Source organism: Staurois parvus, unplaced genomic scaffold, assembly GCF_062004578.1.
Source record: "Staurois parvus isolate SC_StPar_1 unplaced genomic scaffold, SC_StPar_1.0 ptg000677l, whole genome shotgun sequence".
Taxonomy (NCBI): domain Eukaryota; kingdom Metazoa; phylum Chordata; class Amphibia; order Anura; family Ranidae; genus Staurois; species Staurois parvus.
Genome location: NW_028318473.1, coordinates 217,064 through 236,691, shown reverse-complemented (window position 1 = coordinate 236,691; position 19,628 = coordinate 217,064). Strand labels below are relative to the sequence as shown.

The window sequence follows — 19,628 nt, the reverse complement described above, 5'->3', positions numbered from 1 at the left end:
CAGCAGAGAAAGAGGAAGCGCATGGATGGCCATCACTGGATTTTGGCATTTTGCCATAATGTGAAACATGCCATGCATATTGGTACATTATGGAAAGAAATCCTAGGGGGCTCCAAAAGTATAGTTCTGCTTTAGCCCAAACTGAAGTCTTACATTTTGGGGGAGATTTACTTTAACTGGAGCATGCAAAATCTGGTGCAGCTCTGCAGAGGAACCAATCAGCTTCCAGGTTTCATTGTCAAAGCTTAATTGAACAAGCTGAAGCTAGAATCTGGTGTAGCTGTGCACGGTAACCAATCAGCTTCTGAGTGCATCAGCTTTAGTAAATCTCCCCTTTTATCTTCTTATAGTCCTGTTTCTACGCATGGTATGCTTTAGGGCTAATTATTACTTGAAAATGCCTTAAAATACTGTTAATACACAGTGAAAATGTTACTTCCAGCCCTCACACTGCAAAGCTCTTGTCAGGGCAGGAGCTGTGGAACGGACAGGCAGGCCTAGTGGCAGGGTCACGCACTGACTGACGACAACCACCACTCACAGAGTGGAGTCCCTCAGGGCACGGAGTCTAAGTCCCAGGCTGCCCTTCACCAGGGCCCCTGATGGTGGGGATGGACTTGACGCAGCCAGGAACCAGGTCGCGGACCCCGAGACACCCCAGCTGCGGTAATGGCCACCGCCAATGGCGTGTAGCTGGTAGGAACCAGATCAGACAATAGCGTAGTCGGGCAGGCCGGGTCAACAACAACGGGACAAACGGTACAGAACAGTAGACAAGAATAATAGGTCACAGGCCGGGTTCAGCAACGGGAGGTCAGATCAAAGGAAACCGCAGAGAATGGTCTAGACAAAAGCCGAGTCAGATTCCAGGAGAGTCACGAGAGTATAAACAGAGCTGTTGCAACACTAACACACAAGACACGAATGCAAAGAGCACGTGCAGACAACAGGCTTATATGTGATCAACCACACCCCTCTGGGGGATGGACAGCAGAGGCCTGAAGGCATAAAAGACTCCCACCATGCTCTGCAGAAACCCAAGATGGATGCCAGCACATGGAGCAGCATAACCTCTGGGAAAAGGTAGGACCTTGACAGCTCCATGCGGTCACAGTTGAGTAACAGCCACACCCCTCAGCACAAGTGTGCTCACAATGATTTGTATTGCAAAGAAAAAAAAATGCGGTGTCTGACCAGTTCTTTTACTGACAGCTGATTACCAAGTGCACTGGGTCTAATGCAGGCCATACATGGGTCAAATTCTGAATTAATTTTCTATAGAAATTTATAAATTTTGTGTATTTTGTAATCTGATTGTGCCACCATTTATTTAGAAATTTGACCAACCAAGACTTCAATTCCACCTCACGCTGCTAAAGAAAATAATTTTCGTGGCCGGGAATCCTCTTCTCTTTCCAGGTCACAGCTCATGCCCATTTCTTTTCCAATTATATATTTTGCACAATTCTCCCATCAATGATTAGAAATTTGTTAGTTTTTCAAAAGATTTCCAACATGCCTGATCGCTCAAATTCGAAGGCAGCAGGAAAATCAGCCGATGCTGCGGCCCACTAATGGTCCTTTTTCGAAAAAAAATTATTTCAGAATTCGACCTACTGTATGTATGGCCTGCTTTACTCTACTGCCGGCACAGTCACATTTCGGCACCCTGCACTACTTCTGTAATGGGAAGGTGAAGGATAAATCATGAAAATGTAAGTGGATAGTACAAATCTGTGGGAGAACTGGATCAAACCTGTGGGAGAATGTCAAAGTGAAGTCTCCAATTGGGTCCACTGAGAGACCACAAAAAAAAAGGAAGAAAAGTGGTACTGACAACTCAATAGATAATTTTATTGCTACACGATAGATCACTGAAATGATACCATACACTCATATGCAGAAGGCAGCCATATTATAGCTTTAGCCAATGACCCAGAGGATAAAGCCCATGACATCATAACAAACCAGTGACATCACTGGTCCTATGACGCAGACATGGGCCCCATTCCCATGAACACTGCTTCAGTTACAAAATAGCTGCTGGGATAGTCGTCAGAGAACTGGTTCACCTCGTTGGACCTATGTATTCTGAATGGCTTTAACTTTATTGACATTGGATAAAACAAGCAGCGGTGGGATCCATAGTGGGCCAAGAGCAGAAATCCACTGAGGTGCCAGAGCCCCAACACTATGAAGACAATGAAATCAATTTTATAAATACATTTTGTGTTAAAAAACTAATATAATAAAACTAGGACTTTTTTTTAACCTTTAGAACCATCTCTATATCAACATTATCTGAAAATAAAACCTCTTTCACATAAGACTTAAAAAGTAGGACGGAAAGTTTTATGGCACTAAAATCCTACTGCATATGTGGACAGCTTGCCTTCACCGGTGTCCCTTCTATTGAGTGGATTTGTTTACTTGTCCCGGCTTTGGGGAACCTGCAGTTCAGATTTGGGCTCCCCTATTAAGTGTCCAAATGAAGAATCAAATCCAGTAGTTGGATGTAAATTTTATAGCTCCAGATTAGACTTGCGTGTTTACTTTTTCACATTAAGAAAAGATTTTTAGATGGGAATCTAGAACATTAAATTAAAAATTAAAAAAAAATTTTTTCGCAGTGACTGTCCTGTCATTTTTATTGAAAACAAATGTCACTAATAGGCCCAAATTTCCTTTCCTAAATACACACTCTCACCTTGCCAGATAATCTTGCCAAGTAAAAGGGACAGTGTCCCTGCATAGGGCCTCCCTATACTCTGCTGCTCCCTTCTCTGCAGTCCTCACAGAAAGGACTGGTGTTGGCGAGCCTGGGGGGGTGGTAATGTCACTCCGCCAGTCATGTGAAAATGCTTGGGCATAGAGAGTGGCTGCTCAATCCCTGCTTTGTGACAACGGAGGAGCTCACCAGGCACTGGTAGTGGGAGTATAAGCTGTTGTGGGGAGGGGGGGGGGCACTTTGGCAGAGGCAATGTTGCTTTGCCCAAAAGCCCATACTCCAGCCTGGAAAGTGGACACTGTTGTCCATTTGCAGGGAAGCTACTCTGTCAAGAGTCCTGTAGTGCTTACAGCACTGGCGTCATGATGCCAGGCGCAGTAACAAGACATACTGGCAGCACAGAAACAGTTACAGGAAGAGGTAACAGTGTATTCAGGTGGGTTAATAAGGTACTTACTATACACTCACCGGCCACTTTATTAGGTACAACTATTCAATTGCTTGGTAACACAAATTGCTAATCAGCCAATCACATGTCAGCAACTAGACGTGGTGAAGACGACTTGCTAAAGTTCAAACTGAGCATCAGAATGGGGAAGAAAGGGGATTTAAGTGACTTTGAACGTGGCATGGTTGTTGGTGCCAAATGGGCTGGTCTAAGTATTTCAATCCACTATACTGCATCCAGAACGCACTGGAACTGCAAGCACTGATGTGAACTTTGACATGGACAACCATATAACCTACTTTCTGTGTGTTCGGATGAAGAAAAAAAAAAACACACTGTAAGGGCCAGTTCACACTACATGCGTTTCAGTTGCAAGTTACAAAAACACACTATGCAGTCCCATAGGGGTATAGCAGCATAGTTTATTAACCTACCTTCCGGTCAAGGCTCCTGTTTGGTTCAGCCAACATAGTCCAAAACCACATTTAAAAAAAGCCTTCTTAAAATTTTTTGCGGCCTTTGATGGCTCTGTCCTCATTTACCATAAGGAAGAAGCAGCTGTTGGGACCAGCGCCACAGGAGGTAGCTCCACCCCGTTCTGTCAGGTCGCGCATGCGCAGTGTGTGACGTCTCCTGTCACAGCCGATGAACTCACCATAGGCGACAAGACAGAGTTGACACCTGGCATGTACAGCCCGAAAGAACAGGAACAGATTTTAGGAAGGATTCATCTAAAATGTGGTATTGGCCTACATTCTTTGGTAAGAATCTTTATCAAAAATGCTTTTTGGTAAAGATGATCTACCCCCTTAAAGCCCTTTTCAGGCTTTATATATCTCTCTGTGTAATGCCTAAATAAGGGATCTAGGGCATCCCAAAAACTAGCATCTATAATAAGTTAGCCAATAAAGAATCTCTTAATCAATGGCTAACAAGATGCAATACTCAGCTACTGCGAAGGCCTCATGTACATGAACTCATCTAGTCGTTAAATTCTCCTGGAAACAGAAAAACACTAAACGCAGCAAAAATGCGTGTGGACGCGGTGCCACGTTTAGCACTTGGATGTTTATTTATTTGATTGGCCAGAGTATTTTTTATTGACATGGGTAAATGCCCAAGCGCGGTTAGGGTGTAGTCGTGTTTAGCGTTTTGTTTGGCCAAAACATTCCTCTTCTGAATGCGATTATTCTGCGTTCAGAAGAACGTTAACTGCCCCTAAACTCTGCTGCTCCTAAATTCTGGTAAAAGCCTATGTGTGCATGGACACAGGGGCGGACTGACAACTCGTGGGGCCCCCGGGCAATAGGGGATCATGGGGCTCCCTGTGTCCTTGCTCAAACTCAAAAAAGCCTATGAAAAGAGGCACCAGGGGCATCTCATGGGGCCCCCTACTGACTCCAGGCCCTCGGGCAGTGCCCGAGTTTCCAAATAGTCAGTCCGCCCCTGCATGGACACATAGGCTTTGACTGAGTTGAGGTCAGGGGCTTTGGCAGAAAAAAAAATGCCAAAAGCTCCTAAACTCACATTTACGAGCAAAAAATGTGCATGAGGCCTAAGAGTAACGAAGTTTCTTTGGTTTTTGTTTTCCATTTGTAGCTTGGAGTTCAGCTTTCCATGAACTAATGCCAACAAACAAAAGCAACGAACATGTGAAAATGCAAAGGGACTACTAGGTCCTTCATGTTCCCACTGCATTATGGGAGAATAAAAGGGATCACATGATTAGCTGATACAGGAGCGAAGAATTGTTCCTCATTCAGACACTAATAGAGACAAGCTGTACACAGCCGGTACTTCTCCAAGTGATGCAGAACTAGGAGTCCCGGCCTGCCTTGCCAGCCTGCAGCAAGTCATGTCAGCACCAAAGGATGCTGGGAATTCAGAAGCATGGCCAACCCTGCTCAAAATGGTATATTTCCCAGCGTGCTCTGCTGCTCATATTTTCTAGTGTAGCATAAAATATTTTTCAGTACAATACATATTCCAGCATCGATGCTCCCCTCAGTCATATGTAAAGACGTAACCAGCGTCCATTGTGTCAGCAGTATGTGCAATAAAATGAACAGTATAACAGCAGCAACACAGGTTTGTAGCGTTTGACGATGAAGGCCGAGCCATCATTCTTCGGTCCCCCTCCAGGTCTGGCGAATGCAGTCCTCCATATTGAGAGCCTGGTAAAACATTCGTTCAGCTGCAATAAAAAGGTCTATTCCTCCATTTCTGCAATTAGTAAAAAATAGACTACTTCATCGATGATCATGAAAAACAAACCGTGTCCGCTCAGAAAGTCACTTCCCACTGCCTCAGCCGTGCAGAAATCCCTGAATTGCATTTGCGTCGGGTGAAAATTACTCCAGCATTGTCCTTGAAGAAAAATAAAATGTAAAATGCGGTGCAATGTGGTGCTGTAGACAGATCTGCGCCATATACTCCACAATGTGCGTCCGTGTGAGACCTCCTGGGATCGGTAGGAGGACCTTTCCACCGCAGTTCGGGTCTGTGCAGGTGAATGGCTGTTCACGTAAGCTGGGCGGAGTCAGATGACATCCTAGAGATAAGTAGACCAAAAAATAAAAATTAATTAAGAAACACGGTCTATTGACATCATTAAGAAACCATTAAACTGTATCCAAAGCTTACAAAAAGTTCTGCCTTAAAAAAGTGTTACTAAACCCACAACAGTGAAATCAGTCTGTATATGCAGTAAAGCATGCTTGTTATACGCACTGTGGAACCTAAGGGGTTAATCCTCTGCATTGTGTAAAAAGGCCGTTTGATCCTGACTTCCCTTACTCTGCCCTTCTTCCAGCGTCCCCCTTTTATCTCCTGATAAGACATATCGTGTGGAGACACTAGCAATATACACCAAACTGAGCATGTGCAGAGTAATTTTTTCTTGGGAGGGTGCATGTGATCAGTACAGAGCCAATCAGCACTGTCCAGACAGAGGGTCAGGGGTTCTGCATTATCCTAGAGTATTATTATACAGGATTTATATAGCACCAACAGTTTGTTCAGCACTTTACAATATAAAGGGAGACAATACAGCAACAATACAGTTCAATACAAGAGGGAAAGGAGGGCCTGATCCTGGGAGCTTACAATCTAGGAGAATGAAAACTCCTACAAACTCTGCTTGACACTGACAAAAGTCACAAGACTGCTCTAACTGCTGATAAGAAAAGGAAATTTGCAGTTATATTTACAGGGTCCAGGGAGATCAGATATAGTGAATGCAGGGTCCTGGGAGACCAAATATAGCGAATGCGGGGTCCTGGGAGACCAGATATAGCGTATGCCGGGTCCTGGGAGACCAGATATAGCGTATGCCGGGTCCTGGGAGACCAGATATAGTGAATGCCGGGTCCTGGGAGACCAGATATAGTGAATGCCGGGTCCGGGGAGACCAGATATAGTGAATGCCGGGTCCGGGGAGACCAGATATAGTGAATGCGGGGTCCGGGGAGATCAGATATAGTGAATGCGGGGTCCGGGGAGACCAGATATAGTGAATGCGGGGTCCGGGGAGACCAGATATAGTGAATGCGGGGTCCGGGGAGACCAGATATAGTGAATGCGGGGTCCTGAGAGATCAGATATAGTGAATGCGGGGTCCTGGGAGATCGGATATAGTGAATGCGGGGTCCGGGGAGACCAGATATAGTGAATGCAGGGTCCGGGGAGACCAGATATAGTGAATGCTGGATCCTGGGAGACCAGATAAAGTGAATGCGGGGTCCTGAGATCAGATATAGTGAATGCGGGGTCCGGGGAGACCAGATATAGTGAATGCAGGGTCCGGGGAGACCAGATGTATTGAATGCAGGGTCCGGGGAGACCAAATATAGTGAAAGCAGGGTCCGGGGAGACCAAATATAGTGAAAGCAGGGTCCGGGGAGACCAGATATAGTGAATGCAGGGTCCGGGGAGACCAAATATAGTGAATGCAGGGTCCGGGGAGACTGGACATGTGAATGCAGGGTCTTGGGTTTAGGAACACTTTCAGTGTAGAGAGATTAGAACACCTATCAGGATTTCATTGTCATCTGTGCCCTTATTAGGGAGATGTATCCTCTCTATTTGTCCTGTTTACTGTTATCACTAAGAGTGAAAGTGAAATCCCAAATTTTGGGTTGTCCCCAGAACAGTAATAGAGGGGAAATCTTCCAATGTTCCAATGAGGACACTAGTTCTGGGGCCAACCAGGGATTACCTCCCTTTGGAGGGATTCCTCTCACTTTCTGTTTTGGCTACAGGAAAGGTCACAAAGGGGGAATCGCCCCAATGGGGACACAGACTGTCAGGGCTCCAGGGTATGACCAGAGGTATGTGAACTAACGCAGGGAAACGCAGGCTTCAGATATGTTATAAACAATATAATTTATTAATACTAACAATACATAAACGCAGTGCAATACTAAAACATAACACAGTGCAAACGAACCAAACCACCCACAGATAACAATACATATAATGCAAGCGTCGTCAGGCAGGCCGGGTCAATAACAATCGGGCAGGTAGGAACAGTAGGAGCAGGCAGAGAGTAGTCAGGTCACGAGCCGGGTACAGCAACTAACGGGCAGGTAGGTACAGGGGGTCAGGCAAAGAATGGTCGGGGTCACAAGCCAGGGATCAAACAGGAGAAGTCAGCAGAGGTCCGGATCAGGCAGGGTCGGCAACGAATCAGTCAGACAGAGACAGGAACAGGAATGCAGGTAACAAGATACAGGGCCCATAGAAAACCACACACCAAGGCACAGACTGCAGGTCTGGCTATCCCTTAAATACTGTGAGGAAGAACAAAAAAGAAAAAAGAAGCGCACCAACCTTGCGCATTACCTCAGTAACCAAAATTTATTAAATAAAAGAATGGTACTCACAAACAGCGAATAAAAACAGGCATGTCAGTCCTCAAAGGGACTTTAAAGGCAAGATGCAAATGCGAATCCCATCATGGAGGAAGCCACTCAGTACAGCTGACGCGTTTCGAAGGACAAGCCTTCTTCCTCAGAGCTCTGACATGCCTGTTTTTATTCGCTGTTTGTGAGTACCATTCTTTTATTTAATAAATTTTGGTTACTGAGGTAATGCGCAAGGTTGGTGCGCTTCTTTTTTCTTTTTTGTTCTTCCTCACAGTTCTGTTTGGGCTTCCCCAGCCTTGGTGTGGAGCTGCACGACCTTAACTATTTCGGTGGTCCCCTCCTTGCTTTTTTGGAGTCTGATTCCATCTACTTACCACCGGTCTGGGTCCCGGAGCGCAGGAGATATCGCATTTTATCCCTTAAATACACCTGCATAATCAGCTTCAGGTGTTTGGCTGGCTGCAGGGTTGAGTCTCTGATTGCTGAGAGCACCCGTTGGCCAGCCCTGGTACTGCAGCCCACAAGGCAGGCGAGTCCCATCATTACTGGCAAGTCCATTCCTGACAGTACCCCCCCCCCCCCCCCCAAGGAGCGGCCTCAGGACGCTCCAAACAGTCCTAGCTGGGCAAAATGTTCCACCGCCCGGGTCTGGTAACTGGCGGGATATCAAAGACTGGCACATCGGGCAGGACTCCGGGCAGCGGCACATCGGGCAGGACTCCGGGCAGCGGCACATCGGGCTGGACACCGGATCACCAGGCGGAGCAGCAGGCGCCGGGCCACCAGGCGGAGCAGCAGGCGCCGGGCCCCCAGGCGGAGCGGCGGGCACCGGGTCATCAGGCACGACAACGGGCATCGGGTCACCAGGCATCAGGTCATTTGGCTTGCCAGCGGGCACCGCGTCATCTGGCAAGGCTGTGGGCACCGAGTCACCAGGCACGACAGTGGGTTCCGAGTCAACTGGCATGACCGCGGGCACTGGGTCAGACATTGGATCGTCTGGCTCGACAGTGGGCATCGGGTCACCAGGCATCAGGTCATTTGGCTCGACAGCGGGCACCGCATCATCTGGCAAGGCAGTGGGCACCGAGTCACCAGGCACGACAGTGGGCTCTGGGTCATCAGGCATTGGATCATCTGGCTCGACAGCGGGCATCGGGTCACCAGGCATGACAGCGGGCACTGGGTCATCAGGCATTGGATTGTCTGGCTCGACAGCGGGCATCGGGTCACCAGGTATGACAGCGGGCACCGGGTCACCAGGCATCAGGTCATTTGGCTCGCCAGCGGGCACCGCGTCATCTGGCAAGGCAGTGGGCACCGAGTCACCAGGCACGACAGTGGGCTCCGAGTCAACTGGTATGACCGCGGGCACTGGGTCAGACATTGGATCGTCTGGCTCGACAGCGGGCATCGGGTCACCAGGCATCAGGTCATTTGGCTCGACAGCGGGCACCGCGTCATCTGGCAAGGCGGTGGGCACCGAGTCACCAGGCACGACAGTGGGCTCTGAGTCAATTGGCACGACAGTGGGCACCGGGTCATCAGGTACCGGATCATCTGGCTTGAAAGTGGGCATCGGGTCACCAGGCATGACAACGGGCACTGGGTCATCAGGCATTGGATCGTCTGGCTCGACAGCGGGCATCGGGTCACTAGGCATGACAGCGGGCACTGGGTCATCAGGTACCAGATCGTCTGGATCGACAGCGGGCACCGGGTCATCAGGCATTGGATCGTCTGGCTCGACAGCGGGCATCGGGTCACCAGGCATGACAGCAGGCACTGGGTCATCAGGCGTGATAGGATCATCAGGCTGGATCAGTTCATCAGGCTGGGTAGAGACATCAGGCTGGGTAGAGACATCAGGCTGAAGTGCGGGTGCCGAGGCACCAGGCTGAACCACGGAAGGCAGGTTCTCAGACGGCAGGCTCACCGGTTTGGATACTGGCAGGATGGTACTGGTTGGGAAGAATTTTCGCTTTTTTCTGGTTTTAGTTACCGGAGCACTGTAAGTAAGCGCAGGTTTGTAAACGGATGGAGCAGCTGAAGACAGAGAAGAGCTGGAGGATGGAACAGAGGAGGGAGCAGTTGCTACAGAGGACTTCTTTACATGGTTAAAGGCAGGATAGGTGCAGGGAGTGGGAGCAGGGGACTGATATGTGGTAGTTAGCAGAGTATACTGGGCCGTCACTGGGGGTGCTGTCGGGGATGTAGGAAGAGTGCCTTGAGCGGAGGAATGACGTTGTAAGCTGACTGAGGCTGGGTGCAACAAGTCTGACCATGTCTGCAGTATGGGTTGAACAAAGCTGAGCTTACGCAAAGCCTGTCTGGTCAAAGACTGCACTGCGTTTATACAATCCCTTAATACCTGTGGTGAGCATGCAGCATAATGCTCCAAGAAGCAATCCACATCATCCTCTAATAACCATACCAGGGACTCTACCTGGTCTGCACTAAATGGTGGCAAAAAGTCATTCCTGCTTTCAGGGGTACCAGATGAAGTCAACTCTACACAAACCTGAATCAAAGGTTGCACCTCAGAGAACTCTGTGCCCTGATCTACTAGAACATGAGCGATCCGTATACATTCTAGCAGTTGATCCCGGGTATACTCCCTCAGAGTCTGATAAGCATATTCTCTGTCATCAAAAACCAGCAGCGACAAATACACAACCTCATCAAGATCCATCCTTCCCAGCAACAAGCCAAGATGGCTTCCCTGTGCAGCCACTTCTGGTCAGGATTGGCCTTGGTGTAATGTCAGGGCTCCAGGGTATGACCAGAGGTATGTGAACTGACGCAGGGAAACGCAGGCTTCAGATATGTTATAAACAATATAATTTATTAATACTAACAATACATAAACGCAGTGCAATACTAAAACATAACAGTGCAAACAAACCAAACCAAACCACCCACAGATAACAATACATACAATGCAAGCGTCGTCAGGCAGGCCGGGTCAATAACAATCGGGCATGTAGGAACAGGAGGAGCAGGCAGAGAGTAGTCAGGTCACGAGCCGGGTACAGCAACTAACGGGCAGGTAGGTACAGGGGGTCAGGCAGAGAATGGTCGGGGTCACAAGCCAGGGATCAAACAGGAGAAGTCAGCAGAGGTCCGGGTCAGGCAGGGTCGGCAACGAATCAGTCAGACAGGGACAGGAACAGGAATACAGGTAACAAGATACAGGGGCCCATAGAAAACCACACACCAAGGCACAGACTGCAGGTCTGGCTATCCCTTAAATACACCTGCATAATCAGCTTCAGGTGTTTGGCTGGCTGCAGGGTTGAGTCTCTGATTGCTGAGAGCACCCGCTGGCCAGCCCTGGTACTGCAGCCCACAAGGCAGGTGAGTCCCACCATTACTGGCAAGTCCATTCCTGACACAGACAACAAAAGAATTGATAGGTATAACCCTCCCCTGCTCTATCCCTCCCCCCCCCAAAAAAAAGGAGGAGGTTTTGTCCTTTGTTCCTTTTTGATGTTACACAAAGACATTTTGAACACCCTTCAACCTCCTCACCCACTGAAGTATACTGCTTACTTTTCCATTGATCCCCCTTCGCTTCATTCAGCGTGTGACATACCCATATGAAGGCACTGTAGTGACGTGCACGCTTGGACCTTACTTTCATTCCCAATAGGGGTTACATACAGAAGATTAAGGGTCTAAGCCAGTGTTTCTTAACCAGGGGTCCTCCAGAGGTTGCTAGGGGTTCCTTGAGTGATGAGAAATTTCTGCTTTTCAAATAAGTTCCCACTGCCACCATTGATCTTTTTTAGCTATCTGCAATGTGGTAATTCTTCCCAATGATCACATGAGTAAGGAGCATTCTTCCCACCGACCATCAAACTAATGTATTAGGAGTTGAAGATATAGTAATTTTTAGCAGGTGTTCCCGGAGACCGTAAAGTTATTTCAAGGGTTCCTCTGTGTTGCAAAGGTTGAAAAAGGCTGGTCTAAGTCTTTGCTACTCTAAGTTGGTCGCAGGTGGCTAGAATACCCGTTGACAAGTTGGTTGCAGGTGGCTAGAATACCCGTTGACAAGTTGGTCGACAGGTGGCTAGAATACCCATTCACAAGTTGGTCGACAGGTGGCTAGAATACCCGTTCACAAGTTGGTCGACAGGTGGCTAGAATACCCGTTCACAAGTTGGTCGACAGGTGGTTAGAATACCCGTTCACAAGTTGGTCGCAGGTGGCTAGAATACCCTTCACAAGTTGGTCGACAGGTGGCTGGAATACCCGTTCGCAAGTTGGTCGACAGGTGGCTGGAATACCCGTTCGCAAGTTGGTCGACAGGTGGCTAGAATACCCGTTCACAAGTTGGTCGACAGGTGGCTAGAATACCCATCCCCAAGTTGGTCGACAGGTGGCTAGAATACCCGTTCACAAGTTGGTCGACAGGTGGCTGGAATACCTGTTCACAAGTTGGTCGACAGGTGGTTAGGATACCCGTTCACAAGTTGGTCGACAGGTGGCTAGGATACCCGTTGACAAGTTGGTCGACAGGTGGCTAGGATACCCGTTGACAAGTTGGTCGACAGGTGGCTAGGATACCCGTTGACAAGTTGGTCGACAGGTGGCTAGAATACCCGTTCACAAGTTGGTCGACAGGTAGCTAGAATACCCATTCACAATTTGGTCGACAAGTGGCTAGAATACCCGTTCACAAGTTGGTCGCAGGTGGCTAGAATACCCGTTCACAAGTTGGTCGACAGGTGGCTAGAATACCGTTCACAAGTTGGTCGACAGGAGGCTAGAATACCCGTTCACAAGTTGGTCGACAGGTGGCTAGAATACCGTTCACAAGTTGGACAGGTGGCTAGAATACCCGTTCACAAGTTGGTCGCAGGTGGCTAGAATACCCTTCACAAGTTGGTTGACAGGTGGCTAGAATACCCATTCACAAGTTGGTCGACAGGTGGCTAGAATACCGTTCACAAGTTGGTCGACAGGAGGCTAGAATACCCGTTCACAAGTTGGTCGACAGGTGGCTAGAATACCGTTCACAAGTTGGACAGGAGGCTAGAATACCCGTTCACAAGTTGGTCGACAGGTGGCTAGAATACCCGTTCACAAGTTGGTCGACAGGTGGCTAGAATACCCGTTCACAAGTTGGTCGACAGGTGGCTGGAATACCTGTTCACAAGTTGGTCGACAGGTGGTTAGGATACCCGTTCACAAGTTGGTCGACAGGTGGCTAGGATACCCGTTGACAAGTTGGTCGACAGGTGGCTAGGATACCCGTTGACAAGTTGGTCGACAGGTGGCTAGAATACCCGTTCACAAGTTGGTCGACAGGTAGCTAGAATACCCATTCACAATTTGGTCGACAAGTGGCTAGAATACCCGTTCACAAGTTGGTCGCAGGTGGCTAGAATACCCGTTCACAAGTTGGTCGACAGGTGGCTAGAATACCGTTCACAAGTTGGTCGACAGGAGGCTAGAATACCCGTTCACAAGTTGGTCGACAGGTGGCTAGAATACCGTTCACAAGTTGGACAGGTGGCTAGAATACCCGTTCACAAGTTGGTCGCAGGTGGCTAGAATACCCTTCACAAGTTGGTTGACAGGTGGCTAGAATACCCATTCACAAGTTGGTCGACAGGTGGCTAGAATACCCGTTCACAAGTTGGTCGACAGGTGGCTAGAATACCCGTTCACAAGTTGGTCGACAGGTGGTTAGGATACCCGTTCACAAGTTGGTCGACAGGTGGCTAGGATACCCGTTGACAAGTTGGTCGACAGGTGGCTAGGATACCTGTTGACAAGTTGGTCGCAGGTGGCTAGAATACCCGTTCACAAGTTGGTCGACAGGTGGCTAGAATACCGTTCACAAGTTGGTCGACAGGAGGCTAGAATACCCGTTCACAAGTTGGTCGACAGGTGGCTAGAATACCGTTCACAAGTTGGACAGGAGGCTAGAATACCCGTTTACAAGTTGGTCGACAGGTGGCTAGAATACCCGTTCACAAGTTGGTCGCAGGTGGCTAGAATACCCGTTCACAAGTTGGTCTACAGGTGGCTAGAATACCCGTTCACAAGATGGTCGCAGGTGGCTAGAATACCTGTTCACAAGTTGGTCGCAGGTGGCTAGAATACCCGTTCACAAGTTGGTCGACAGGCGGCTAGAATACCCGTTCACAAGTTGGTCGACAGGTGGCTAGAATACCCGTTCACAAGTTGGTCGACAGGTGGCTAGAATACCCGTTCACAAGTTAGCCAACTCCATGAAACACAGATGTTAAGCAGTTCTCAGAAATAGAGGTTATACAAGTAAATATTACTTCAGTGATTCACAGGAAAGCTAAATCTTCAAGCAATTTTCAGTTTATAAAGTAAATGTTTGAGTTTGTAAAGAAAAATGCAGACACAGCTAATTTTAACAGCTTAATATTCCTTTTTCTTCACTTTCTGTAAAGTAATAACACATTTGAAACATGTATTGATTTGGAATAGACTGATGTATTCCCAATGCATTTGCATGTATGGAAATAAAAGCTAACAAAAGGATTTTGAGCTTTACTTTTTTTAACACGACTATTATTTTTAGCACAGCTGTATAATTTTGCCTTGAATAATGGCTCAGTCTGGTATAAGTAAATGACGGATATGACAGCATCATTAAAAAGAAAACCTCCCTTCTATTTAGCAAGTATGATAATCTGCTCAGCAAGGAAACCAGTCTGGGCGATTCTGATTTCTTTCTGACCTCAAGGCCTTTTTACCCAAGTTGTGACTCAATGTTTCTGGCCTTTAGAGAGACCTGCGTGAAATACTGTACGTCACTGCTGGATACAACCTGCCCCTTAATAACAGGGCCAAATTCACAAATGGAGACATTGCTGTTATCCCGTCTGTAACAAAGTCTCACATTGCAGAAGACGTCTATCTGGACGGACAGCTTACAGTTACATTTATATCAGTTTCAACAAAGACTTGTCACCTACCCACAGCAGAGACATACAGTCACTGGCTAAATATACAATGCAGCTGATTGCTTGATTTTTTTTTTTTCATGTTGCTTATCAGAATTCTCAGTTGATGCACTATGCATTTTAATCACTTATATATTGGCCTCTATAAAAGTCTATGTTTTCTAAAAGAACCAGGAAACGAAAGTGTTATAACAAACAACCATTACTTAACCTCCCTAGCGGTCTGATTATGTCCATATTTCTGTAAATTATTTTGCATGGAAATATGTATTTTTTTTATTGTAGGCCTGTAATATTTAGGAATAACTCACTGAAATCTGTCCGAACAAGAGTCTAGTGAACATCCCGGGTATGATAAAATTTGAAACATGAAATCATAAATTATAATTTAATAAATAATCATAAAAAATAATAATATAATAATAAATTTAATTCAAAAATATAATCAAACCAAAAACACTGAATTTTAAAATAGAGCACAAAGTTTGCACATCGCTGAGCAAAGTCGCAAAATCGTTTTCAGTCTCTGATGATGAATTTCCCCCACGAATCATTATCACTCAATTCTGCAAGTGGTTCTAATTTACTATCGCTGTTCTCTAGCCGGTCTAAAACCGCTTTTGACCTAAAGGGACGCTTTTTGGACGCCATGGACGTTTCTCAGTTTCAAGGCAGAAAGAACGGTAAAAATGCAGGCAGGGCACAGGACAAAGCACTCGGGACAAAATGTATGTGAAATGGTTTGATACAGGAATGTTATACTATGTGATTGTAGTGTATTTAGTGAATGTCACTTTTTCACATTTTTAAATTTCCCGCCAGTTCCGTCCATGTACGTCCTGACGTCGCAGGGGACGGAACCCAGAAGACAGATGCTGGCATCGCCTGGAGGACATTGCTGGGGACACTGCAGGGGGGACATCGCGGGAGCTCAGGACAAGGTAAGTGAAGACGAGATCCCAGAGCAAGGCTGCAGTGTATTCCCGAGTGTAGCTCGGGGTTACCGCTTGTGGTGCTGAAACTTTACCCCGAGCTACACTCGGGAATACCTCCAGGGTGATTAAAGTAAGCCCAGAATACCGCCAGGGAGGTTAAAGGAAGCCTGTACTAAGAGTGTGAAAGTCTCGGACCTCTTCTAAAAATGTTAGATATCTGGCAGTCATGGTGGCCCACTTCTGCAATGAGTCATAGGTTGAGAAATTACGCAGATCGTGAATTCTGATGTCACTCTGGGCCAAGCTGCATGTTGTTCTTGGCAAGTGCCTCAGAAAGCACTAAAACGTATTGTATCAGCATGACAGCCAAGCAGCTAGCATTTTCAGAAACCAAAAATTGGCAGGCTCCATGTTTCTCTCCATACAGGTTTCCTTTAAAGGAAAATTCCCAGCTAAATCTAAGTAATCTTAAAAATGTTCACTCCCCCTTCCTAACACATACTGACTAACCTGTAAGAAAGATGTAAATACTTACCTATTTCCAGCCCGCTCAGCTCTGGTCACGTGATCCCACTCCCCTGTGTAAGTCAGCAGCAGCTGCAGGGGAGAGGACGGATGGGCCATAGGAGCTCCAGGCTGTAGTCAAGCACTTTCTCCTTTCCTCTGCAGCCGCTGCTGGCTGACACAGGATCACGTGAACAAACTGGAGCAAGCTGAAAACCCAATTTTGTGTGCTGGGGGACGGCTTTAATTCCTTTGGTATCATTTGTATGCAGAATCATGCAGAAGTCTACTTTGAAGAGTTATACAGCCTTTCTGCAACTCATAAAAAACAACTGGAAATCATTTCAGCTGAAAACTGAAATCAAAATTGGTTTGCTAAATAAATCAGCATTCCATTTCTGCTCATCTGTTTGGACCTTTCCCATCAGAGTAGAAAGAAAAATCAATGACCTGGTCTAGTTGCAGCAGAGATGGATGATGTGCAGGGATACATGAAGTTGCAGCAGCCGAAGGACGTGTGGTGTGCCCTTGAGACTGATGCACGTGCAGCACTGTGATTGGGACTCTGGTCTCATCTCCCCTTCGATGTCCTTTTGAAATATTTCCGCAGAGCACAGAGGAAAAGCTGAATTTACAATGTACATTTTCCGCTGAGCTGGGCCATGATCAGCTGACATTGTGTGGACAATGAGCTCTCCTGTGACACTGCCTCCTACAAATGCTTAGATTCACAAAACCGGTTTCAGAATGGAAGGCCGGAGCCTGTGCAGCCCATCCAATGACATACAGCCTTGGATGGCAGGCACATCACATTAAAGATTTTGAGCCTTGTTACACTTTGCTGGCAGCCATGATCAGCTTACTGTAAATCATTTTATTAGTGAGAGTCTGACCAATTAAAAATGCTGTTGATGGTGCGGGTGTTTGTGCTTGTTTGTTTGTGACTGTTGTACGTGTTTGGCTGCTTTTGTATGTTCTGACTGCTTACCTGTTATGTTATTATGTTGTCTCGTGATTATCCTTTGTCATATGTATTGGGTTTTTTGCCTACGATAGTTTGATGTTTGGTTTTTGTTTTGGATCCCCTTTTCTGGATTATTAAGTGTTCTTGCATGGCAGACCACTTACTGTTATCTCACATATATATTCTTATTATTAAAGCCAAATTTACCACCCTAACTCCTCCCACAGTTTTTACACTACATAGACAGTAATATACTGAAACGTGCGGATTGTTCCCGATTGGTGTGCTATTACTTTGTGGAATGTTTCGCCGAATGGTTCACGAAATATCACGAGTTTTTTTGGTGAAATTGGTCCCATAGGAATGAATGGCGGAATGTTCAAAACTAGAGTGGGAGCTGACAAAAGCTAGAGTGTGAGCTGAAAAATCAGGACATGATTTCTAAACTGCCATCACTCTGTCATTTTCAAGCCCACCTACACAAATTGTATATCAAAACGTTCAGCTATCCCTGCTGTCACTAAAAATGTCCATAAGCCATAGTCCTGATAGTTTTCACAATATGACCATTTGTTTGCACCTCACGCCGCCCATTGACATTCATTGAAACTGTACTCTAGCCACCTCAAATTTGAAGGGCAATTTCTAAACTGCGACTGTGTCTTTATTTTTAATATTTCAGAGATATACTATGCATCAAAATGTAGGTCTGGGTCTTGTGATTCTCACAATATAAAGAACTTTGCTGTAGGATTTATAGTTTTTAAAACTACGACCATTTGAAGACGCCAGTGAAGTGAGCAATTTGGAGAAGTTTGTTTTTAACCGCTCCTCTCTGCCCTATTTGAAATCTAATTTTGAATTGGTGACAGTTTGGCCGGCTTCTGGTTAAAGGTTTGGAAATACGTTTTCTACAGTAGAGAGTATTTGAGGTGATAATGCTGCTAATGTTTTTATAAATGTATGTTTTTATGTAACCGTCAAGCACTTTGGGCAACAGCATTGCAATTAAATGTGCGATATAAATAATTAAAAGTTGAAATGCATTTCTCACTCTATCAAGCTTGCCATGTGCACTTTTTAAATTTGATCAATCAATTGGTTAGTGTAATGTTTACTATCTTTACTCACTCCAAACACTCCACACAGTTAATAGAGATAATATGCGAGCGCTATCCGGGGATCTATAAAGGAAAGCAGCTAGAACACCAGAAAAGGTAACCAAGAAAGAACCTTCCAGTAAAGTACACACACACATACATATATATATATATATATATATATATATATATATATATATATATATATATATATATATATATATAAGGTGCAGTGCTAAAATAACATAAATATCATGTTATAAAATCAAGTGCAAAAATCAGATCACACTGAGGTGAGATTGAGTGAAATGAAAAGTCCCAAAATAAAGGCCCAACGTGGGGATCCGATAGATCCTAATGGGTGCGTGGGGTAAAGTTCCAGTGTACCACACGGTGAATCTGGGGTAAAAATTGCGCACTCACCAGAAGTGCGTCAAAAATACGCATGTAAGATTTATCCTGCAGTATCAGGTAGCGGTCATTGCCAAGATAAGGACAGGGTCTTAAAGCCCAGGACCCTTTGATAATGTGCATTGCACGAAACACGTCAGAGGGGCTACAGTATCTGGACGTCTGACCACCGCTGGTGGCCATCCTGAGTAGTATCTGGTCAGTGTTTACTTTCATTTTACCTCTACAATTCATGTTGTGTTATGATATGTGGCATTGATGTGCACTGGTAGGCACTGATATGTGGCATTGATGTGGCACTGATGGGCACTGACACAAGGCACGGATGGACACTGACAGGTGGCGCTGCTGGGGCTACACTGATGATCAGTGTACATTGTCCCCTCCGGCAGAAAGCCAATTACTGGCTCTCCTGTCCTCTGTCAGCGTGACAGCTCGAGAGGAGAGAAATGCCGATAACCAGCATTTCCCTGTTTACATGTGATCAGCTGTGATTGGACACAGCTAATCACATGACCAAGTCGACATCTTCGGCTCTTTCCGTGATCGGTGATCCGCTGTGTCCGAGGGACACAGCACACCACCGATTGCCGTGTGCTCCCTGAGCCACGCATGCGTGGTGAGAATGGGAGGACGTCATATGACGTCCTCCCAGAACAAGAGAACCACCTTGCATCTGTCATATTACTATATGGCGGGCGGGAGGTGGTTAAAGAATATGTA

At 46.4% G+C, this 19,628-nt stretch overlaps 1 protein-coding gene across 2 annotated transcripts in view; it reads right to left on the bottom strand.

Annotated features, from left to right (window-relative positions):
* Positions 1-1,830: 1,830 nt before the first annotated feature.
* Positions 1,831-19,628, bottom strand: part of RELT (RELT TNF receptor) — a 134,920-nt gene continuing 117,122 nt past the window's right edge. For both annotated transcript variants that reach the window (XM_089652238.1, XM_089652239.1), the window contains exon 11: positions 1,831-5,727. In XM_089652238.1, the coding sequence (XP_089508364.1) occupies positions 5,716-5,727 (12 nt within the window). In that variant the 3' untranslated portion in view covers positions 1,831-5,715. The remainder of the gene's footprint in view (positions 5,728-19,628) is intronic.